Genomic DNA, 16,894 nt, shown 5'->3' with positions numbered 1-16,894 from the left:
TTTTGAAAATGTAAAAATGCAAAACGTTTTCTGTGAGGGTTAGGTTTAGGGGATAAAAATTATCATTAGATCTGTATAAAATCCATAAAATTCATGGAAGTCTATGGAGAGTCTCCACAGTTATATAAAAACAAGTGTATGTGTGTGTGTGTGTGTGTGTGTGTGTGTGTGTGTGTGTGTGTGTGTGTGTGTGTGTGTGTGTGTGTGTGTGCGCGTGATGTCTGCAAGCGTATGTGCTCTCAGTCTGCATCTTGGAGCATCCGACTTCATCAGTTATCTGCTTTAATGAAATCGACTGAGATTCAGGTGGTGATTGAGGGTGTCAAGGGGTTAGAAAAGTGAAAGTATGTGTGTCTGTGTAATACATCTCCATGACAACAGTCAATGAGAGCAAGTCACACTGATGGAATGGCCTCTGTTGGGTAGATGGGGAAATCAAATTGAGGCAGTTACTATAGCGACGCTTCATTGCAGCTGCCTCTGCATCTGTCGCAGTGTGTGTGTGAGTGCATGTTTGTGGGTTATATCTTTAGCTTTTTGTTGTTTCAGGTGACCCAACAATCAGCATAAATAAAAGTCCACTGAGGATCCAACCATCACACTCATATAAAACCATCCTGAGTTCCAAAAAGTGACTCATATCTTTCAACTTTCTATAGCTTTCACTTTTTTTCACAATGTGATGTTTTTTTTGTTTTTTTGTTTTTTTAGACATCCGTGACCGTAGGAAGAAACCTGTCATGCTGTTCATTCATGGTGGCTCATATATGGAAGGAACCGGAAACATGTTTGACGCCAGCGTGCTTGCAGCATATGGCAACGTCATTGTGGTCACCATGAACTACAGACTGGGAGTCCTGGGTAAGTCGACTTGAATAGTGTACTCATACTGTATATTATCCATGCTGATTCGATATCTGTGCCTGAATGTTTGGTCACAGAAGCTGGTCCATACAGATTATCAGCAAGTGCTGATACACATTCATAGGGCTTGAAAAGATTGCAGGCAGCCATTGATTCCTACACAACACTTTTTCGCCACTTTTATAGGTAAATATTATAGGTAATATTGGAAACATAGGTAAATATTGATTCAAGTATACCTCTCATTCACTTTTGAGACGTTCACACCAGGGTTAGAAATTAACCAGGGTTTGGGCCAAAAATAACACTGAAAGTGACAAAAATACCCAAGATATTGCAGTTTTTCTCAATCACTTTGGCTCAGTTTTTGAAACAGTCTTAACTGTTTTATGGGACATCACAACTCTATTGCATTTATGCAAAATGTAGTGACTCACCCAGAACATTTAATTCATGCTTCAAAACCTAGTTATTGTGTCAGTAAATTGGCCAATGCCACCAAAATGAAAAGTTTTTTGTCATTGTGTGAGCCGTACTGGTCAAAATGTTTAGATGTTTTTTTCACCATGGCAGTCAACCCTGGAAATGTTTGTTATATACAAATGTCATTTTTGTTCTACTTTTTTGTTTACACTGACTGCTTACTGTACTATACAAGAATGTCAGTGTGAGGGAGTCTACATGGAGGCGAAGGTAGAATCCATATGCAGGAAGTTTATTAACAAACAGCAAACAAATCCAAAACACAAGGCAGAGACGTAATCATTGATACAGGCAAAGTAGTCGTTAACAGGTAATCAGTCCAACCAGGAAAACAGAGCAAAACAGTACTCGAAGAATAGGTAATCAATGAAGCAGGCACAATGGCCATAACAAAAAGGCAATAAACAGGCAGTGGGAATAACATTTGATAAGGCAGTGAAACTGGCAATACTTCACAAAGTAACAATGGAAAAGCATGGCTATTTATATGATGCAAACAGTTAATCACCATAGAAGAAACGGAACAGTGTCAGTATTCAGGAGAGGGCTCCCTCTGTTGGTCGGCTGAAGGGATACCAGCCTCATTCGTTACAGTCAGTTTTGTCTAGCTGAATGTTTAGATACTGATTTCAACAATAGGTAAACAGTACAATACTGTAGTACACAGAAAAAGGATACGCACATCTGTATGTATGCATTAAATTTATTTTTGAAGCAATGTGTTACATGTAAACAGAAAATTCACATATGCATGTCCATTTTTACACATTTCTTACATGTAAAGCCATATAAAGTGAACAGAAAATTGCCACAAAATGACATCCATGAAAAAGAAGAAAAAAAAAAACGCAACAATGAAAAAACCTACTGTATTTCTGTACAAATAAATAAATAAATAAATAAATAAATAAAATAAAAAAAAATTGTACCTCTTCACAGTACGTAACGCTACAAGTTTCCATCTTCTTGGTGGACATCCTGCCACTCTTGTTGGACTGGCCAGAGATTTTGCAGACATCACAAACATTCCATGTCATGGATATTTATGGAATATACATGTCTGACAGATTTTGATAATTGAATGGATCATTTTGGATGTGATGGCTCACATGATGAAAGAATGTTTAGAAGTTGTGAAGAGTATGACAATTTCATTGAGAATCAACTCATGAGTTTTGATCAGCAAGCCATTTGCATTTAGTTATTGTGCAAATTGTATACAATTGTACTTACTCTTTTGCACACATGTGCCAAAACACATGCAATTTGCTTAAATGAATAAGAAATTCAAATCTGGTGTGAAGAAGAAACTAATTGTTCAGAGATTCGAATTTATTGTTTTGAAAAAAATTATTCTCATTTGAGAATTGAGCCAAACGATTGAGAAAAACTGTAATATGGGGGCAAAAATGGCCCCAAAGTCAATTCCTTTGTTTATCTTTTATCTAAACATCGAATCCGGTGTATGAGTTTCGCTACTATTCTGCCGTCTGAGACAAATCTGGGGAATCCTAAGGGATTTCTTTTGTCGCTGGGCAAAGTTGGCAGTCTTACATCGTTTAGTGTGATTAATTGCCATTGCGATGATCTTTAGCCTTCGACGAAGTTCTGACAATGTCAGAAATTTTGAGTCGAAGTCCTGCAGTGTGACTACTCCCACAGTGCGATGCCAGACTAATAAAGAACCAACAGAAACATAGCATCTGATGACTGATACTAGCTTGTCTATGAGATATACCAACACAAATATAGTGTTAGGTAACGTTATCTTTGTATTATTATCATACTATTAAAATTACCTTGAGTTTGCATTGTACAATGCTCATTCCATGGAGTCCTGTTTTACCCAGTCTTGACTTTCTCCAGACACTCCATATTTTTCTTTTCTGAAAGTTTTCCAGGCAAAATATTGCAAAAATTAACACTATGGCTTGTTTTTGCTTGTGCGGCACCATTTTAATTTTGTGCATCTATGTGGATGAGACAACGTGACATGGACTGATGACTTCAAATGCCCAATCAAGGTGGTCAATCAAGAATAAAGTTGGATGCATTGTATATCGTACAGTCTGACATAGAAGACAGTTGATGTCGCACAGTCTGTCTTGGCGTCTTTACTGCGGACTTCATATTGTACATTCTGACAAGCAGCAATCGTAAAGGACAGAAAAAATCGTACAGTGTGAACCGGGGGTTAACATTTAATATATTTCATAATATTCTGTTAGACTTGTGGAATTATTTGTTGTCCCAGAGGTGAGTGTTTTTGAATATGAAGTTAATCTGAAGTGACATTTGTTGAAAAAACTAAAATTAGCTCTGAAACCACTACTAATTTCTTAATACATCAAAATAAACTTTAGAGAGCTGTATAATGTAACAAAAGGGTCTGTAAATTATTTAAAATGTATTCTAGCAGAGTCTTATAGTAACTGCTCAGAGTGAAACCCTATTCAGTTAAATAAATGGAGGGTACACTGTGTGTATTTTATATGGTTTTTAATAAAATTGCCCTTATGAAGGTAAACAAAAATTTCAAGGGATGAATAAAACAGTTATTCTTTGACACCGGTTCACACAAACAGCAATTAGATCTCTGGAGCCTCTGGGGGGGGGGGGGGGGGTTCATACTTAACTGCTGTAACCTAGTATATCAGGCGGTTCATCACTGGTAGTGGTGTAAATCTGTAAATCACTATCAGTGTGAACAACCCTTTTCTTCAGATTTCAGGTCAGGATAACCAGTTAGTAAATGGTTAAATTTAAGTTAATTGAGCCATAGATTTTCTGCTGAAAAGAGCACCACTGGATCTCACAGTGCACCAATTATAGGCTATAGGTCAGTTTCTGCTTAATTGGTCTTATTATATAAAGTGTCACTTAAAGTGAATGCAGGAACAGAATACCTCTCCAGGGAAGCTGTAATTGTCTTTAGACAGAGTTTTCCATTAGGTATGACTGTAAAGCTAAATGCAGAGGGGAGCGGTACGGGAGAGTTTCTTAAAGGTAATATAAGGTCTTTTGAGAGTGTTTTTGAATTTTAAGTACTAATTCCTTTCTCTTTCCCTCCCTCTTTGTCTCTTTTATTCTTTTGCAAACCTGAAATATTGAAGTGTGATATATTCGTGCAGATCAGCTTTGGCTCTGACGGTTTTATTGAGCCAATGCAGTTAGAAATATATTTTTCCATTTCTCACTTTAACTGCGGCACTGCCCAGAGAAGGGGTAAGACGGCCTTTAGATTTGTGCTTAATATAAAACAGGGAATAAAACGAAAGCCATTTGAGACATTCAAAGTAGTGCCAGTTGAATAGTTAGTGCTACTTTGAATTTGTGATAACTTGTAATATGCACACAAATGCTCCTAGAGGAATGCATGCTGACTCAGATGATTATAAGACCCTGGGTGTGGTGCTTCAGTATTTTGACTTTCTGTGGTGTATCAGTGCATTATGTACTTGACTCCGAGCTTAGCAGGGACAGCGAGGCTTAGTGATGTCAGCCTCTCAGCTCTGTTCTTCTTCCATGCAAAAGAGTGTTTATGTTTGTTTGTAAATGTTTTTCTCTCACTGTCTCTTTGTCTAGTCATACAGTATATTCAAGACTAGCAGGCTGTTCCCCCTCTAGATATAATGCAAAAAAATATGATTTTAAAGTGAGCCAGAGCGTATGTGTGTATTTGTGTGCATGTGTAAATTACAGATGGAAAGTGCCTGTCTGCTGTGACGGGAGTGAAGACACAGTGGGATTAGCAGTGTAACGCTTTATTTTAATAAAAATATAAACTAGATTTTTACATTTTCTGCCTATATTGTGAGTGTTGATTGTCCATGCAAAACTTGCATCCACAATGCTAGGGTGTGGTGGGTGCTTGACAAGACTTGCTATGCAGTTGCTAAAGTGTTCTGAGTGGGTTTTAACATGTTGCTCTTAGGGCTAGTTATTGATACAGATTTCCCAATTCGATTAAATTCCGATTCACAAGCTCTCAGTTTGATTCGATTTCTATTCGGCATTGATTCTTTTGGGTATATTTCAGTTGTAATGTCCATTTTGCTTATATATGAAAGAAATTTTCCCCCAATAAATGCTGTTAATGAAACAGGAGACCTTCTTACTACAGTGCTGTGGAAAAATATTTGCCCCATCCTGATTTCTTCTGTTTTTGTGTGTATCCCATACTAAATTGTTTCAAAAATTCAAACAAAATCTAACATAAAACAAAGGTAATTTAAGTAAACACAGAACACAGTTTTTAAATTATAATGTTATTTATTGAAGCAAAAAAGTTATCCAATACCAACTGGGCCTGTGTGAAAAAGTATCTGCCCCTTAGTTACTAAATCTTCAAATCTATGAAACTGCATTCATAATGGGGTTCAGCTGGACTGGACACACCCAGGCCTGATTACTGCCAGACCTGTTCAATCAAATCAACACCTAAATAGAACTTTTTCAGCAGCATGAAGTTGGCTAAAAGTAGCACCCAGTAGCACACTATGCCAAGGTCAAAAGAAATTCTAGAAATGATGAGGAAAAAGGTGATTGAAATACATCAGTCTGGGAAGGGTTACAAAGCTATTTCAAAGGCTCTGGGATGCCAAAGAACCACAATGAGAGCCATTATCTCCAAATGGAGAGAACTTGACACAGTAGTGAACCTTCCCAGAAGTGGCTGACCTTCCAAAAATTCCTCCAAGAGCACAGCGATGACTCATCCAGGAAGTCACAAAAAGGCCAAGGACAACATCCAAGGAACTGCAGGCCTCCCTCGCATCAATAAAGGTCACTGTTCATGACTCCACTATTAGAAAGACACTATCCAAAAATGTCATCCATGGAAGAGTGGCGAGGCGAAAACCACTGCTAACCCAGAAGAATATTAATTCATTAATTAATTCTGAATTTTGCCAAAACACACCTTGATGATCCTCAAACCTTTTGGGAGTATGTTCTGTGGACTGATGAGTCGAAAGTGGAACTGTTTTGAAGACAGGGGTCCTGTTACATCTGGCATAAATCAAACACAGAATTCCACAAAAAGAACATCATACCTATGGTCAAGCATGGTGGTGGTAGTGTGATGGTGTGGGGATACTTTTCTGCTTCAGGGCCAGGGCGACTTGCAATAATTGAGGAAAACATTAATTCTGCCCTCTACCAGAAAATCCTAAAGGAGAACATCCGGACATCAGCCCGTGAGTTGAAGCTCAAGCGCAACTGGATTATGCAGCAAGACAATGATCCAAAGCATAGGAGTAAGTCCACCTCTGAATGGCTCAAAAGAAGCAAAATTAAAGTTTTGGAGTGGCCTAGTCAAAGTCCTGACTTGAACCCAATTGAGATGCTGTGACAGGACCTTAAATGGGCAGTTCATGCTCAAAAACCCTCCAATGTGGCTGAACTAAAGCAATTCTGCAAAGAAGAGTGGGACAAAATTCCACCACAGCATTGTGAAAGACTGATCCCCAGTTATCGGAACTGTTTGGTTGCAGTTGCTGCTGTTAAAGGTGGCACAACCAGCTATGAAGTTTTAGGGGGCAGTTAGTTTTTCACAAGGGTGATGTAGGTGTTGGATAACTTTTAATTCAATAAAAAATATATATACTGTATATATATATATATATACTATATATATATATTTGAAAACTGTATTTTGTGTTTTCTCAGGTTGCCTTTGTTTTATGTTATATCTCGTGTAGGGCTTTACTGGTTGTTTAGATCAGTGTTACTATCAGAAATAATTAATAATTATTTCTTTAGTTATTAATTAATATTTAAATTAATTAATTGAATCTAACTCATTAAAACCTCATATGGGGCTCCAGTAAATGTTGTGTGCTACGTTTAGGAGCAAGTTGGTTATTAGCAATAATTAATAATTATCAAAGATAATTATTAATTATTAAAATCAATAGAACATTGATGAGAATCAATGTTAGCTTTTCTAATCCTTTAAATCAACAATTATCAAAGATAATCATTAATTGTTAACATCGATGAAACATTAATTAAAATTAACACTAGCTTATTGATCATTCAAATTCAACAATCATCAAAGATAATTATCAATTATCAAAAATCAACAGAATATTAATAAGGATTAACATTGACGGGGCACCACCCTGGGATCAGGGACTAATAACCAGATAGTAAAACAGTCTCAATATTAGATTGTTTTCTTAGGAAAATCGACATCCGAAGAATATCGATTTTCGGGAAAAAAAACAATGAATGAAGGCTTGAATCCGAGCACTGACATCCCGTCAGCATGACACAGGCGTATGCAAAACAAACCAAAACACTTCTCTTTGTAATATAAACAAAGTTTATTTATGCAGTAATATCAATTAATAATTAATACAATGCAGTCAATAAACGTCCGACTTACAACTACAAACTAAACAGTGATATGATTAGATATGGAAACTAAAATAATCCTATAACACATAAGGTGTGTGTGTGACAGTGTGTGTGTGTGTGTAGGAGGGATGCACACAAAATGGCGGACGTGACTCTCGTGGAGAGTATGTCACACGAGACTTCTGTCCAGGGAATATGACCGTGAATGGGGGCGGAGAGAAACCAGTCAATGGCGTCTACCAGTTACCGTGTGTATCCGCTTGTACGATAGCTTAGGGACAAAGCTGGGCTTTAGCATTAAGCTATCTACGAGCCAAAAATTTGTGCCAGAATGTTTGTGAGGGGTCACGTGTGTGTGTGTGTGTGTGTGTGTGTGTGGTTAATACGAGAGAGAGAGAGAGAATAAAGTGACAGCCCTAAAGCCGATTTCGCGATCATGGGAGAGAAAGCAGCTGTTAGTTTATCACTCAGAGACGAGGTGGATGGCTCGTAAAAGTCCCGCGTTCTTTGACTCTTTAATGGATAACTCAGTTTGCCGGTTTCACCCGCGATGGCGAAAATGCACAACAGTCCAATTTAGTTGGACCACAATACAGCAAAACAAATTTGTGATAATTAATACTCTGAATATTAATAATGAGCGGACATGGCGGTCCGTAAACTGTACAAGCAAAAACCTTGAAACACAAGAATAACACACTATAATATTCTATCTCTGCCCAGACGTAAACCTCTTACTTGAATCGCATGAGGATGCAAAATGTGTGTTCATCCGTCCTTTAAAACCGACCCGGTTCCTTGAGGCTCATGTGATGACGGGAGGCCGTTTCCTCGCTCTGTTGGCGGGCACGGCTGTTGATTCTCAGCGGGCTGGCGGAGAACTCAGAAATGTCGACTTGATTGAAGATGGAAGAGAAATCTTTAATCTCTTCACTTCTGCAGGCAAACGGATGAAGATGCGGATTGTTCGGCGGTCTTCTTCGGATCCGTTAGAGTGTTCGGTTGAACACAGAGTAATCTCAACTCGTCCAGCAAGATGGAGATTGTATGGCCACAGTTTCAAGTCGGACGTTACTTCCTTGTGCCACGAGGTTGCACCTGAGAGCAGCGATGAGCTACGTCTATGCCCGGTGAACAAAGTTGCTGGAAGCAAATCCCGGAAGCATTTCAGAGGTATTTCTACTCCTGATGATGTCATGGTTTGAGGGACGTTCTGTTGTGTGCCTCATCTAATAGGAGTTGAGAGTTCAATCCTTTAGTGAGCAAGGCTACATGGGATTTGTAGTCTGTTTTGGACTCCCTTTGTTTGATTTTGGCGTGATTTTTATCAGTATAATTTACGACTTGGAGTCTGGGGGCTGAGTTAGGTTTTACGACTGTGTAAGGCCTGCCTTTGTCCTCTATCTGAATACATGAGGCCCAACACTCGTTTGAAGATCTAAAACAACTTAGTATGAAAAATACACAAAAATAGAAGAAATCAGGATGGGGGAAAATACTTTTCCACAGCACTGTATGTACATTACAAAAAATATATATATTTTACAAATTGTTTTTCATCATTTTGCTTACATTTTAGCTTTTTCTTTTTAAATATAAAAATCCAGGTATTCCATCAATAAATAAGATATCATATTGCAAAGATTATATTTTGTTACATGTTTATTGTTTAAGGCATAATTTATACTATTTACAAGTATACATTACATTCATTTAATTGAAACTGTCTCTTTAAGGAAACCTGCAGTTCTGTAAAGAGCATCTGTAAATGAGTTTGTATTAATGTGCTATTCGTGATTAGAATTAAATATTTATGTTTGGTTGTTTTTGATCAACAATTTATTGCAAATAACAGAAAGGGTATTAAAAGAGACATTATTCAATGACAAATGGATTGTGTGGATCTCATCTTTGGACACACATTAAGCAGAATGAGTCAAAGGATGCTGAACTTCTTAGCTAATATACTACTCAAACTGGTGAGTGAAGTCTGAACATTTAATAGCCAGTGGCTAATCATAGACATTTTTAGTAGCATATCACTAAATTTGGTCTCATATGCAAGTGATTTACTTGCTTTGTAGAGAGTTCCGTATTTAGAAAAAGAACAATCTTGGGATTTGAGAATCGACATTATTCAAATGAAGATCACAGTTTATTAAAAAATGTATACTTTTACTCAGTGCTGGTTGCTATTCAGCTGCTAAAGTTGTCTGAGTGCTTTTTTAGCATATTGCTTTGCAGTTGCTAAAGTATTCTTTGTGGTTTCTAGCATGTGGCTATGCAGTGTTCTAAGTGATTTTTAGCATGTTACTATGCAGTTGCTAAAGTGGTCTGAGTGGTTTTTAGCATGTTGCTAAGCGGTTAATAAGTTGTTTTGGGTGGTTGCAAGGTGTTTGCACATCTAAGTCAAAAGAGTCTATCCCAGATCTCTATTAGCCTATATTCTGGTCCTTAAATAAGTGCTTTCACTTAGAAAAGTATAGACCTTATTTACGCTAGCGCCATCTTTGATTTTTAGTGGGAATGAAAACGAGGCTGTAAGGGATAGACTTACAGTCTCTTCAATGGCACGAATGATATAAAGCTCCTAGATCACATCTGATTTTCCACACCTCATGTTGTCTGGAGTTCTTTGTATAATGAATGTTCTTGGACAGATATTTTATCAATGTTTTGTCTGCGGAACGATCCAAAAACACTCTAAACTGCAGTACAGTCCATTGAAGAGATGGTAAGTCAATCCCTCACAGCCTCGTTGTCATCCCCATTAAAAATCAAAGATGGTGCTAGCATGAATAAGGTCTATTAGTAACAAGTTGTGCAGATGAGTTCAGCTATGAAAGCATTCGCCCCTGATCATTTTCACATGCAAATGAGGTTTGCGGCAAACTTGCATAAAATTTTCCATTGTTGCCAAAGGTTTGCTGCAGGTTCACCACTACCAGTGAAGAGCTGCAAACTTCTGGCAAACATTTATGGCGAATCACAAGCTCATTTGCAAATTTGTGGCTAGTTTGCCAGAACTCTTTGCCAAAATATATTTTTTTAAAGGGAATACTAAAAATCCCTATCCATGGAAGTATGAATAATACTAACTTAGCAATCCTCACCAGTAATAATGGATAGAAACGGTCTCTGTGGTGTGAAACACAAAATGGGGTGTGGTCTTCTTGTCATGCTTGGGGAAATGATGGTGGAGTTGTGCAGAAGGTCCAGAGGTGCCAGGTCAATCAGTCATTAAGTAAGCGGCACCCTGAATGACTTGCGCCATACCTGCACCTTGAGGACACCTGGTGCTCCACTACAAATAAATGTGAATCTGGATTAATGGCAGCAGTGACAGGACATCATTAACATCAGTACATCTCATCATGCACTGCCAGCAGTGCTCTGTCGTCACACCCCTCCTCTCAGCTATCAGCTTCTATCATGGGCCTGGATAGGGGCCAGCAGTGCAAGCGCTGAGGCGACAATGATTCAAGGAATTTCAGATCCTCCATCATCGTGGGCCGTCATCTGAAATGAGAATGAGTGACGTGACTCAAACTATAATTTAGATAAAACCATTGGCTTGAACACAAGTCTGTCACTTGTTCAGTCACCGATGCTTTGCTCATTGGAGTTATGGATTTAATTTACAGTTCAGCCACATCCAACTGTAAGAATTCTATTTCATTTTGATTTACTTGTTTTAAATATTTGAAGGTGAAGATTCATAGGTCATAGGATGGTTGTAAATTTGTATATGACATTCAGGGCCGTTTCAGACTATTTTGGCACCCTAGGCGAGATTGCGAATGTCGGGGGGGGGGGGGGGGGCAGGTCGGATGCGGTGATGTAGCTTGGCGACCTCGTCATTGGCGGTCCCGACTGCCGGAGCTGGGCCAGCTTCTGATTTGCCCCCCTCCGATTTGTATAGTTGCATAGGACATTTAAAGGTTGTGTAGTTGAATAAGACATTTGAAGTTTGTATAGGTCATCTGAAGATTAGGAAAGCCATTAGTAACATGTTTAGTACTCTATACTGAAGCTGTTGTATGCAATGATATGTAATTCTGATAGACATTAGATGTTAAATGCTTTCTGTAAAGGGTCATAAATAGTTAGCAGTACGTCTGAACATCTCACAGATCTATAGCTGAATAGTAGCTCAGTTAAGATCATTTGTCTTTATTCATGTGTGAATACTTGTTGCTGTTAGCAGTAAAAAAAAAAAAAAATTATGTGGGTGTGAATTGTGTTGGAAACCCTTGGCTCCTCTTGATCTAAAGTGCTTCCTCTGTTGTTTCTCACCTCAGTACAGGTTTTTCTGAAGAAAGTCTAAGCAGACCACACCAGCATTAATCATTTCCCTGACACAATCACTTGTTCATAAACATCTTTCTCCCTCCTGCTATACTGTGGTGTTCCAGATAGAAGTAATATTTTCATATTACCAACACAGCCATGTGGTTGTTGTTTTTTTCTTCACAGTATCCACTGTTATCGTGATGACGGTTGCCGTGGTGGCATTTGCCGTGGAGGCAGTGATTTATGCTTGCACTGCGTCTCTCTGCGGACAGTGAAAATGATGTTTTGACCCCACCGATCAGACACTGGATATCACAGCAGCACCTATACCAAAAAAAAAAAAAAAAAAACATCTCTGAAAAAGAGAAGATATATATTCTGTCTTTAACTCTTTTTCTTTGCTTTAGTCCCTCAACGACTCCATCCGTAACACTCCCAATATTTGCTGTCTGTCTTTTTAACTGTGTCTTCATCTTGTTCCTGTTTGTCTCTTTCTCTCTCTCATTACAGGCTCTGGTGTGGAGAGTATTCTGAAGGGAATTCCTCTCTATCTGATAAATATGTAATGGATGAATCAGGTGCTTACAAAACCATTTAGAGCTTGACCTTGGCTTTGCTGAGAGAGACAGAGAGAAAGAAAATTACAAAATAGAAAATAGAGGGAGAGATGAAGGACATAAAAGAGAGAAAAAAGGATATATTTGAAAGATAAGATAATAAAAACAATGGTATTACTATGGTATTTGCAGGTATTTGCTTATGTACCATGGTAATACAATTTGCTTATGTACCATGGTAATACAATTGTATCATTTGAAGTACCTTGGAGTAGCATGTAAATACCAAGGTATATGGATATACTGTAGTAATCATTCAGTACCATGGTATATATGAAATTGTCATGGTTGTCACATATTCCCTGTTTTTGTGTTGACATTTAAGTTGAAATTCTTGTTTAAATCCTGTTTCCTGTTAGTTTGTAGTCCTTTTGTAGTTTCATTTTATGATTGGTTTTCCCCTGATTGTTTTCCCCAGGTGTTCCTCATTTCCTTGTTTGCCCATGTGTATTTAAGCCCTTGTTTCCCCTGGTTTCTTTGTCAGTCTTCACATGTGTTGTCATGTTTTGTGCTTGGTTTCCTGTGTTTTTGTTTCATTTTATTCTAAGTTACTTTGTTCATCTTTTGTTTTTCATTAAAGCCACATTTAGATCCTCATTCCTCATCTGCCTCATCACAGAAAGACCTAAAAAAGGATCTAGCGGCCGTCAGAATTCTGCTCCTTCAGCAAGGGGACTGTCCAGTTGAGGATCACGTCTGTGAATTTCTAGAGCTGGCAAATGTAGTGCAATATCCAGACCGCTCTGGTGGCTTTCTTCCAGGCCGGTCTGAATAGTGCACTGAGGGAACTGATGCCTCCGGCTGATCCTCACTGGACGCTCGGCGAATATGTGGAGAAGGCTCTGGAACTTTGTGGTTCCCTTTATACAGTGGATTATGGTGGGAACCCCAAGCCAAAACCTGCATCCATGGCCCCTGTCTCAAAGTTGTATGATTTGCCACTGATGTCAGTGCGTAGGGTCATGAAGACCCTACCTCGCAAATTACCAACGCGCCCATGCCTGCCATGGCCAACACGCCCACGCCTGCCACGGCCAACGAGCTGGAAGCCTCGTCCGTCCCAGAGCCAGCGTTGCCAGCCTCGTCCGTCCCAGAGCCAGCGTTGCCAGCCTCGTCCGTCCCAGAGCCAGCGTTGCCAGCCTCGTCTGTCCCAGAGCCGGTGTTGTCAACTTCGGCCATCCGGAGGAGCAGAAGAAAAGTTGCCGTTCCCGAGTCTCTGCCCACGGAGGCCGTTCCCGAGTCTCCGTCCACAAAGGCCGTTCCCGAGTCTCCGCCCACGGAGGCCGTTCCCAAGTCTCTTCCCGTGTTTGCGACCACAGATGTCGTTTCCCATTCATCCAGGACTCTTTGTCTTGAGCTTGCCACGGCTCCGCCTTCCACGGCTCCGCCCCCAGAGCCTGCCACGGCTCTGCCCCCTCCCCCAGAGACCATTTCCCCAGCGGCTCCGCCCACTCCCCCAGAGACTCCTCCTACAGTGGCTCCGCCGCCTGACCCAGTCCCTGTCCTGCGGCCGCCTCCCAGGCATCCTGACCCTGTCTCAGTCCTGCGGCCGCCTCCCAGGACACTGCCTGACACAGTCCCCACCTCGAGGTCATCTCCTTGGTCTCCTGGCCGTCCGCCTGATCTGCTTTGGTCTCCTGGCCATCCGCCTGAAAAGCTCTGGTCTCCTGACCGTCCGCCTGAAATGCTCTGGTCTCCTGGCTGTCCGCCTGATCTGCTCTAGTTTACTTGGTCCTCCAAGCCTGCAGCATCGCTCTGGCTCTCCGTCCCTCTGGCTCCGCCTTGGTTTCAAGCCTCCCTGACTTTGCCTTGTTCCTCTGCTCCCCTTGCCCCTTGTGCCCCCCTGAACTATCTGTTTTCCCCCACACTCCATGGACAATTTGTTTTTGTTTTTTGGAGTGTCTGGAATCCGGCTCTGTCACATTCCCTGTTTTTGTGTTGACTTAAGTTGAAATTCTTGTTTAGTTCCTGTTAGTTTGTAGTCCTTTTTTGTAGTTTCATTTTATGATTGGTGTTCCTTGTTTCCCCTGGTTTCTTTGTCAGTCTTCACATGTGTTATGTTCTATGCTTGGTTTCCTGTGTTTTTGTTTCATTTTATTCTGAGTTACTTTGTTCATCTTTTGTTTTTCATTAAAGCCGCATGTAGATCCTCATTCCTCGTCTGCCTCGTCACAATGGTATTACCATCACTGAACTTTTTTACCACCATATTTTTTGGAAAGGATATCTAAAAATAATTACATGTATAAATAATTATACTTGTATAATAAGTAATAATTGCTAATTAATGTATGAGTCGCAGTTCATCCAAAAATCAAAAGAAATAAATATATACAGTATTTTGCACATACATACAACTTTAAGCAATCTGAATGTTTTTATTTACCATTATTCAATGGAAATTTTCATTAGATTCTCATTACTGTAATGGGAGTTATTTTTACTGCACAGTAGTAAAAAAGTAATAAATGCAAAGTTTTTTTATTATTATTATTAATATTAAATCAGGCTTTGTGAGATTCACCCACAAGGGAAAAAAGGAGAAAGAAAGACTGAGAGTTTGTATTGCATTGGTTACTAAAATAAATGTAAAATAATTATAAGAAAACTCATTTTAAAGCTGTTTTTGAAATATGCAGTATTCTGCAGTTATACAAACACGAAGCTGATCTGCAAAGATAACAGAGTACACACTGACATTTAATAAATACATTTTATTTTTCAAAAGATTGAGTAAGGTGGAGATCCAGAGAGTTTGTGGGGGGGTCTTGTTTATGTGTGTGCATGTGTCCTGACAAGGTTGAGGGAGATATTAAGAAGTGAATGAATAGCCAAACTCCAAATCCTGACCAACCGGACAGTTTCCATAGCAACCCATGGCAGAACTGATAAGCAGAGGCCCTTTTGACTCCAAGAGTGTGAGGCAAGAGAGGAGAGAGAGACAGAGAGGGAGGGAGAGAGGGGAGAGAGAGAGATTTAAAATGAAAGATCAGGTAGCAGGAAAAATAATGGAGACAGGATGGAAGGGTGACATTAATAAGTGGTCTGATCTAGAGGGAGTGAGCTGCACTACTGCACCAGCTGCTACACACACAAACACATCATGCAAGAAAGATGTTCATTTCTATTTCACCTCTGTTTCTTCCATATATTTGGCTCATTCTTTGATTATTTGCTATTCTCCCCTCATCACAAATTTTCTTCCAGTCTCATTCATCTGAAAGCCCAAAAGTTCATACTGCCTTTTTCTTCCTCCCTCTCTCTCCTTTCATTATCCATTACTTCATTTCCTAGCTTCCTGAACAAGATTTAAAATAGATTAATGCCACTGATAGATGTATTGCACCTCAGACACTTATTTCTATAACTTTCTGAAAACGTATGGCTCAGTTATAGTCACAGATACGTTTCCTCAAGCTTCTGAAAGACAGGAGAGAATTCGCTACGATTTGAGCAACTCTGCTTCAAACGACTGACACAACATTTGTGCTTATGGAGCGACTCTGAGCTCGAAGTGGAGAACGACAGAGTTTTCCACCTGACAGGTGCTTTGACCTGTGGGAATTACTGTCTTTAAGATATTAAATGGGTACAGAAGGAGTCTCGGGCCCATATGTATCAGCCATCTCAGAGTTTGAGGGACTGGTTGAGTTCATATCATTCCTGCTTCGGTCTGGGATTTCATTCATGTATTAGGATATAGAATAAACCCTGATTCTACAACAATTCTCCAACTCTATTTTTTGTACATATGATTTTATATGCCTTAATTTGAGTTTTTCACGGCTTGTCTTGAATAATCATTCATTCTCAGAGTTTTTCAGATTCAGTTCATACAGGAAGTGATGGGGAGGAGAGGAAGGGAACAGGAACAGGAAAGAGCATGAGCTAGACTTAAACTGGCTTTGCCCATATGAGCACCACAGCATGTGTCAGAGCGAGTTTTCCAACAGCAAACAAGCTGCAACCATAGAGCACAGAATAAATTACCCTTGTCTTATTAGGTACTGGTATACCAGTGTGTGGTCAAAATAACTGTATGGATTCTATCTAGCCATAGGTTCTGTGATGCCATTATCCAGTGTCAGAATCCAGATTATTAAAAACAATATTATAACCTGTAATGGTTAGTGGATGTCCTCTCCAGGAGAAAGGTCTTGGTGTGTCTCTATTCCCAGTTATTAACTGCGGTCACATACTTTTGGAAATGGCAATAAGAAAATACTATTTTATTTTTATTTATGTTATTGCTTTGCTTTGCTTTGCTTTGTTTT

General features: G+C 39.5%; 2 protein-coding genes across 3 annotated transcripts in view; both read left to right on the top strand.

The window, feature by feature from the left end:
- LOC127445476 (neuroligin-2-like) overlaps positions 1–16,894 on the top strand; it is a 271,778-nt gene that overhangs the window by 161,965 nt on the left and 92,919 nt on the right. For both annotated transcript variants that reach the window (XM_051705597.1, XM_051705588.1), the window contains one exon: positions 712–861. In XM_051705597.1, the coding sequence (XP_051561557.1) occupies positions 741–861 (121 nt within the window). In that variant the 5' untranslated portion in view covers positions 712–740. The remainder of the gene's footprint in view (positions 1–711; positions 862–16,894) is intronic.
- LOC127445489 (uncharacterized) lies at positions 12,425–14,821 on the top strand. The gene is made up of 2 exons (XM_051705608.1): positions 12,425–12,581; positions 13,201–14,821. The coding sequence occupies exon 2, from the start codon at positions 13,618–13,620 to the stop codon at positions 14,341–14,343; it is 726 nt and encodes a 241-aa protein (XP_051561568.1). The 5' UTR covers positions 12,425–12,581; positions 13,201–13,617; the 3' UTR covers positions 14,344–14,821.

The sequence above is a fragment of the Myxocyprinus asiaticus genome, chromosome 1, assembly GCF_019703515.2.
Source record: "Myxocyprinus asiaticus isolate MX2 ecotype Aquarium Trade chromosome 1, UBuf_Myxa_2, whole genome shotgun sequence".
NCBI lineage: Eukaryota > Metazoa > Chordata > Actinopteri > Cypriniformes > Catostomidae > Myxocyprinus > Myxocyprinus asiaticus.
The sequence above is the reverse complement of the archived record's forward strand: the minus strand, read 5'-3'. Positions and strand labels throughout refer to the sequence as shown.

Bases quoted from the DNA above. Each gene is read 5' to 3' on its own strand.
- LOC127445489 (XM_051705608.1), top strand. From the start codon at position 13,618: ATGCCTGCCATGGCCAACACGCCCACGCCTGCCACGGCCAACGAGCTG.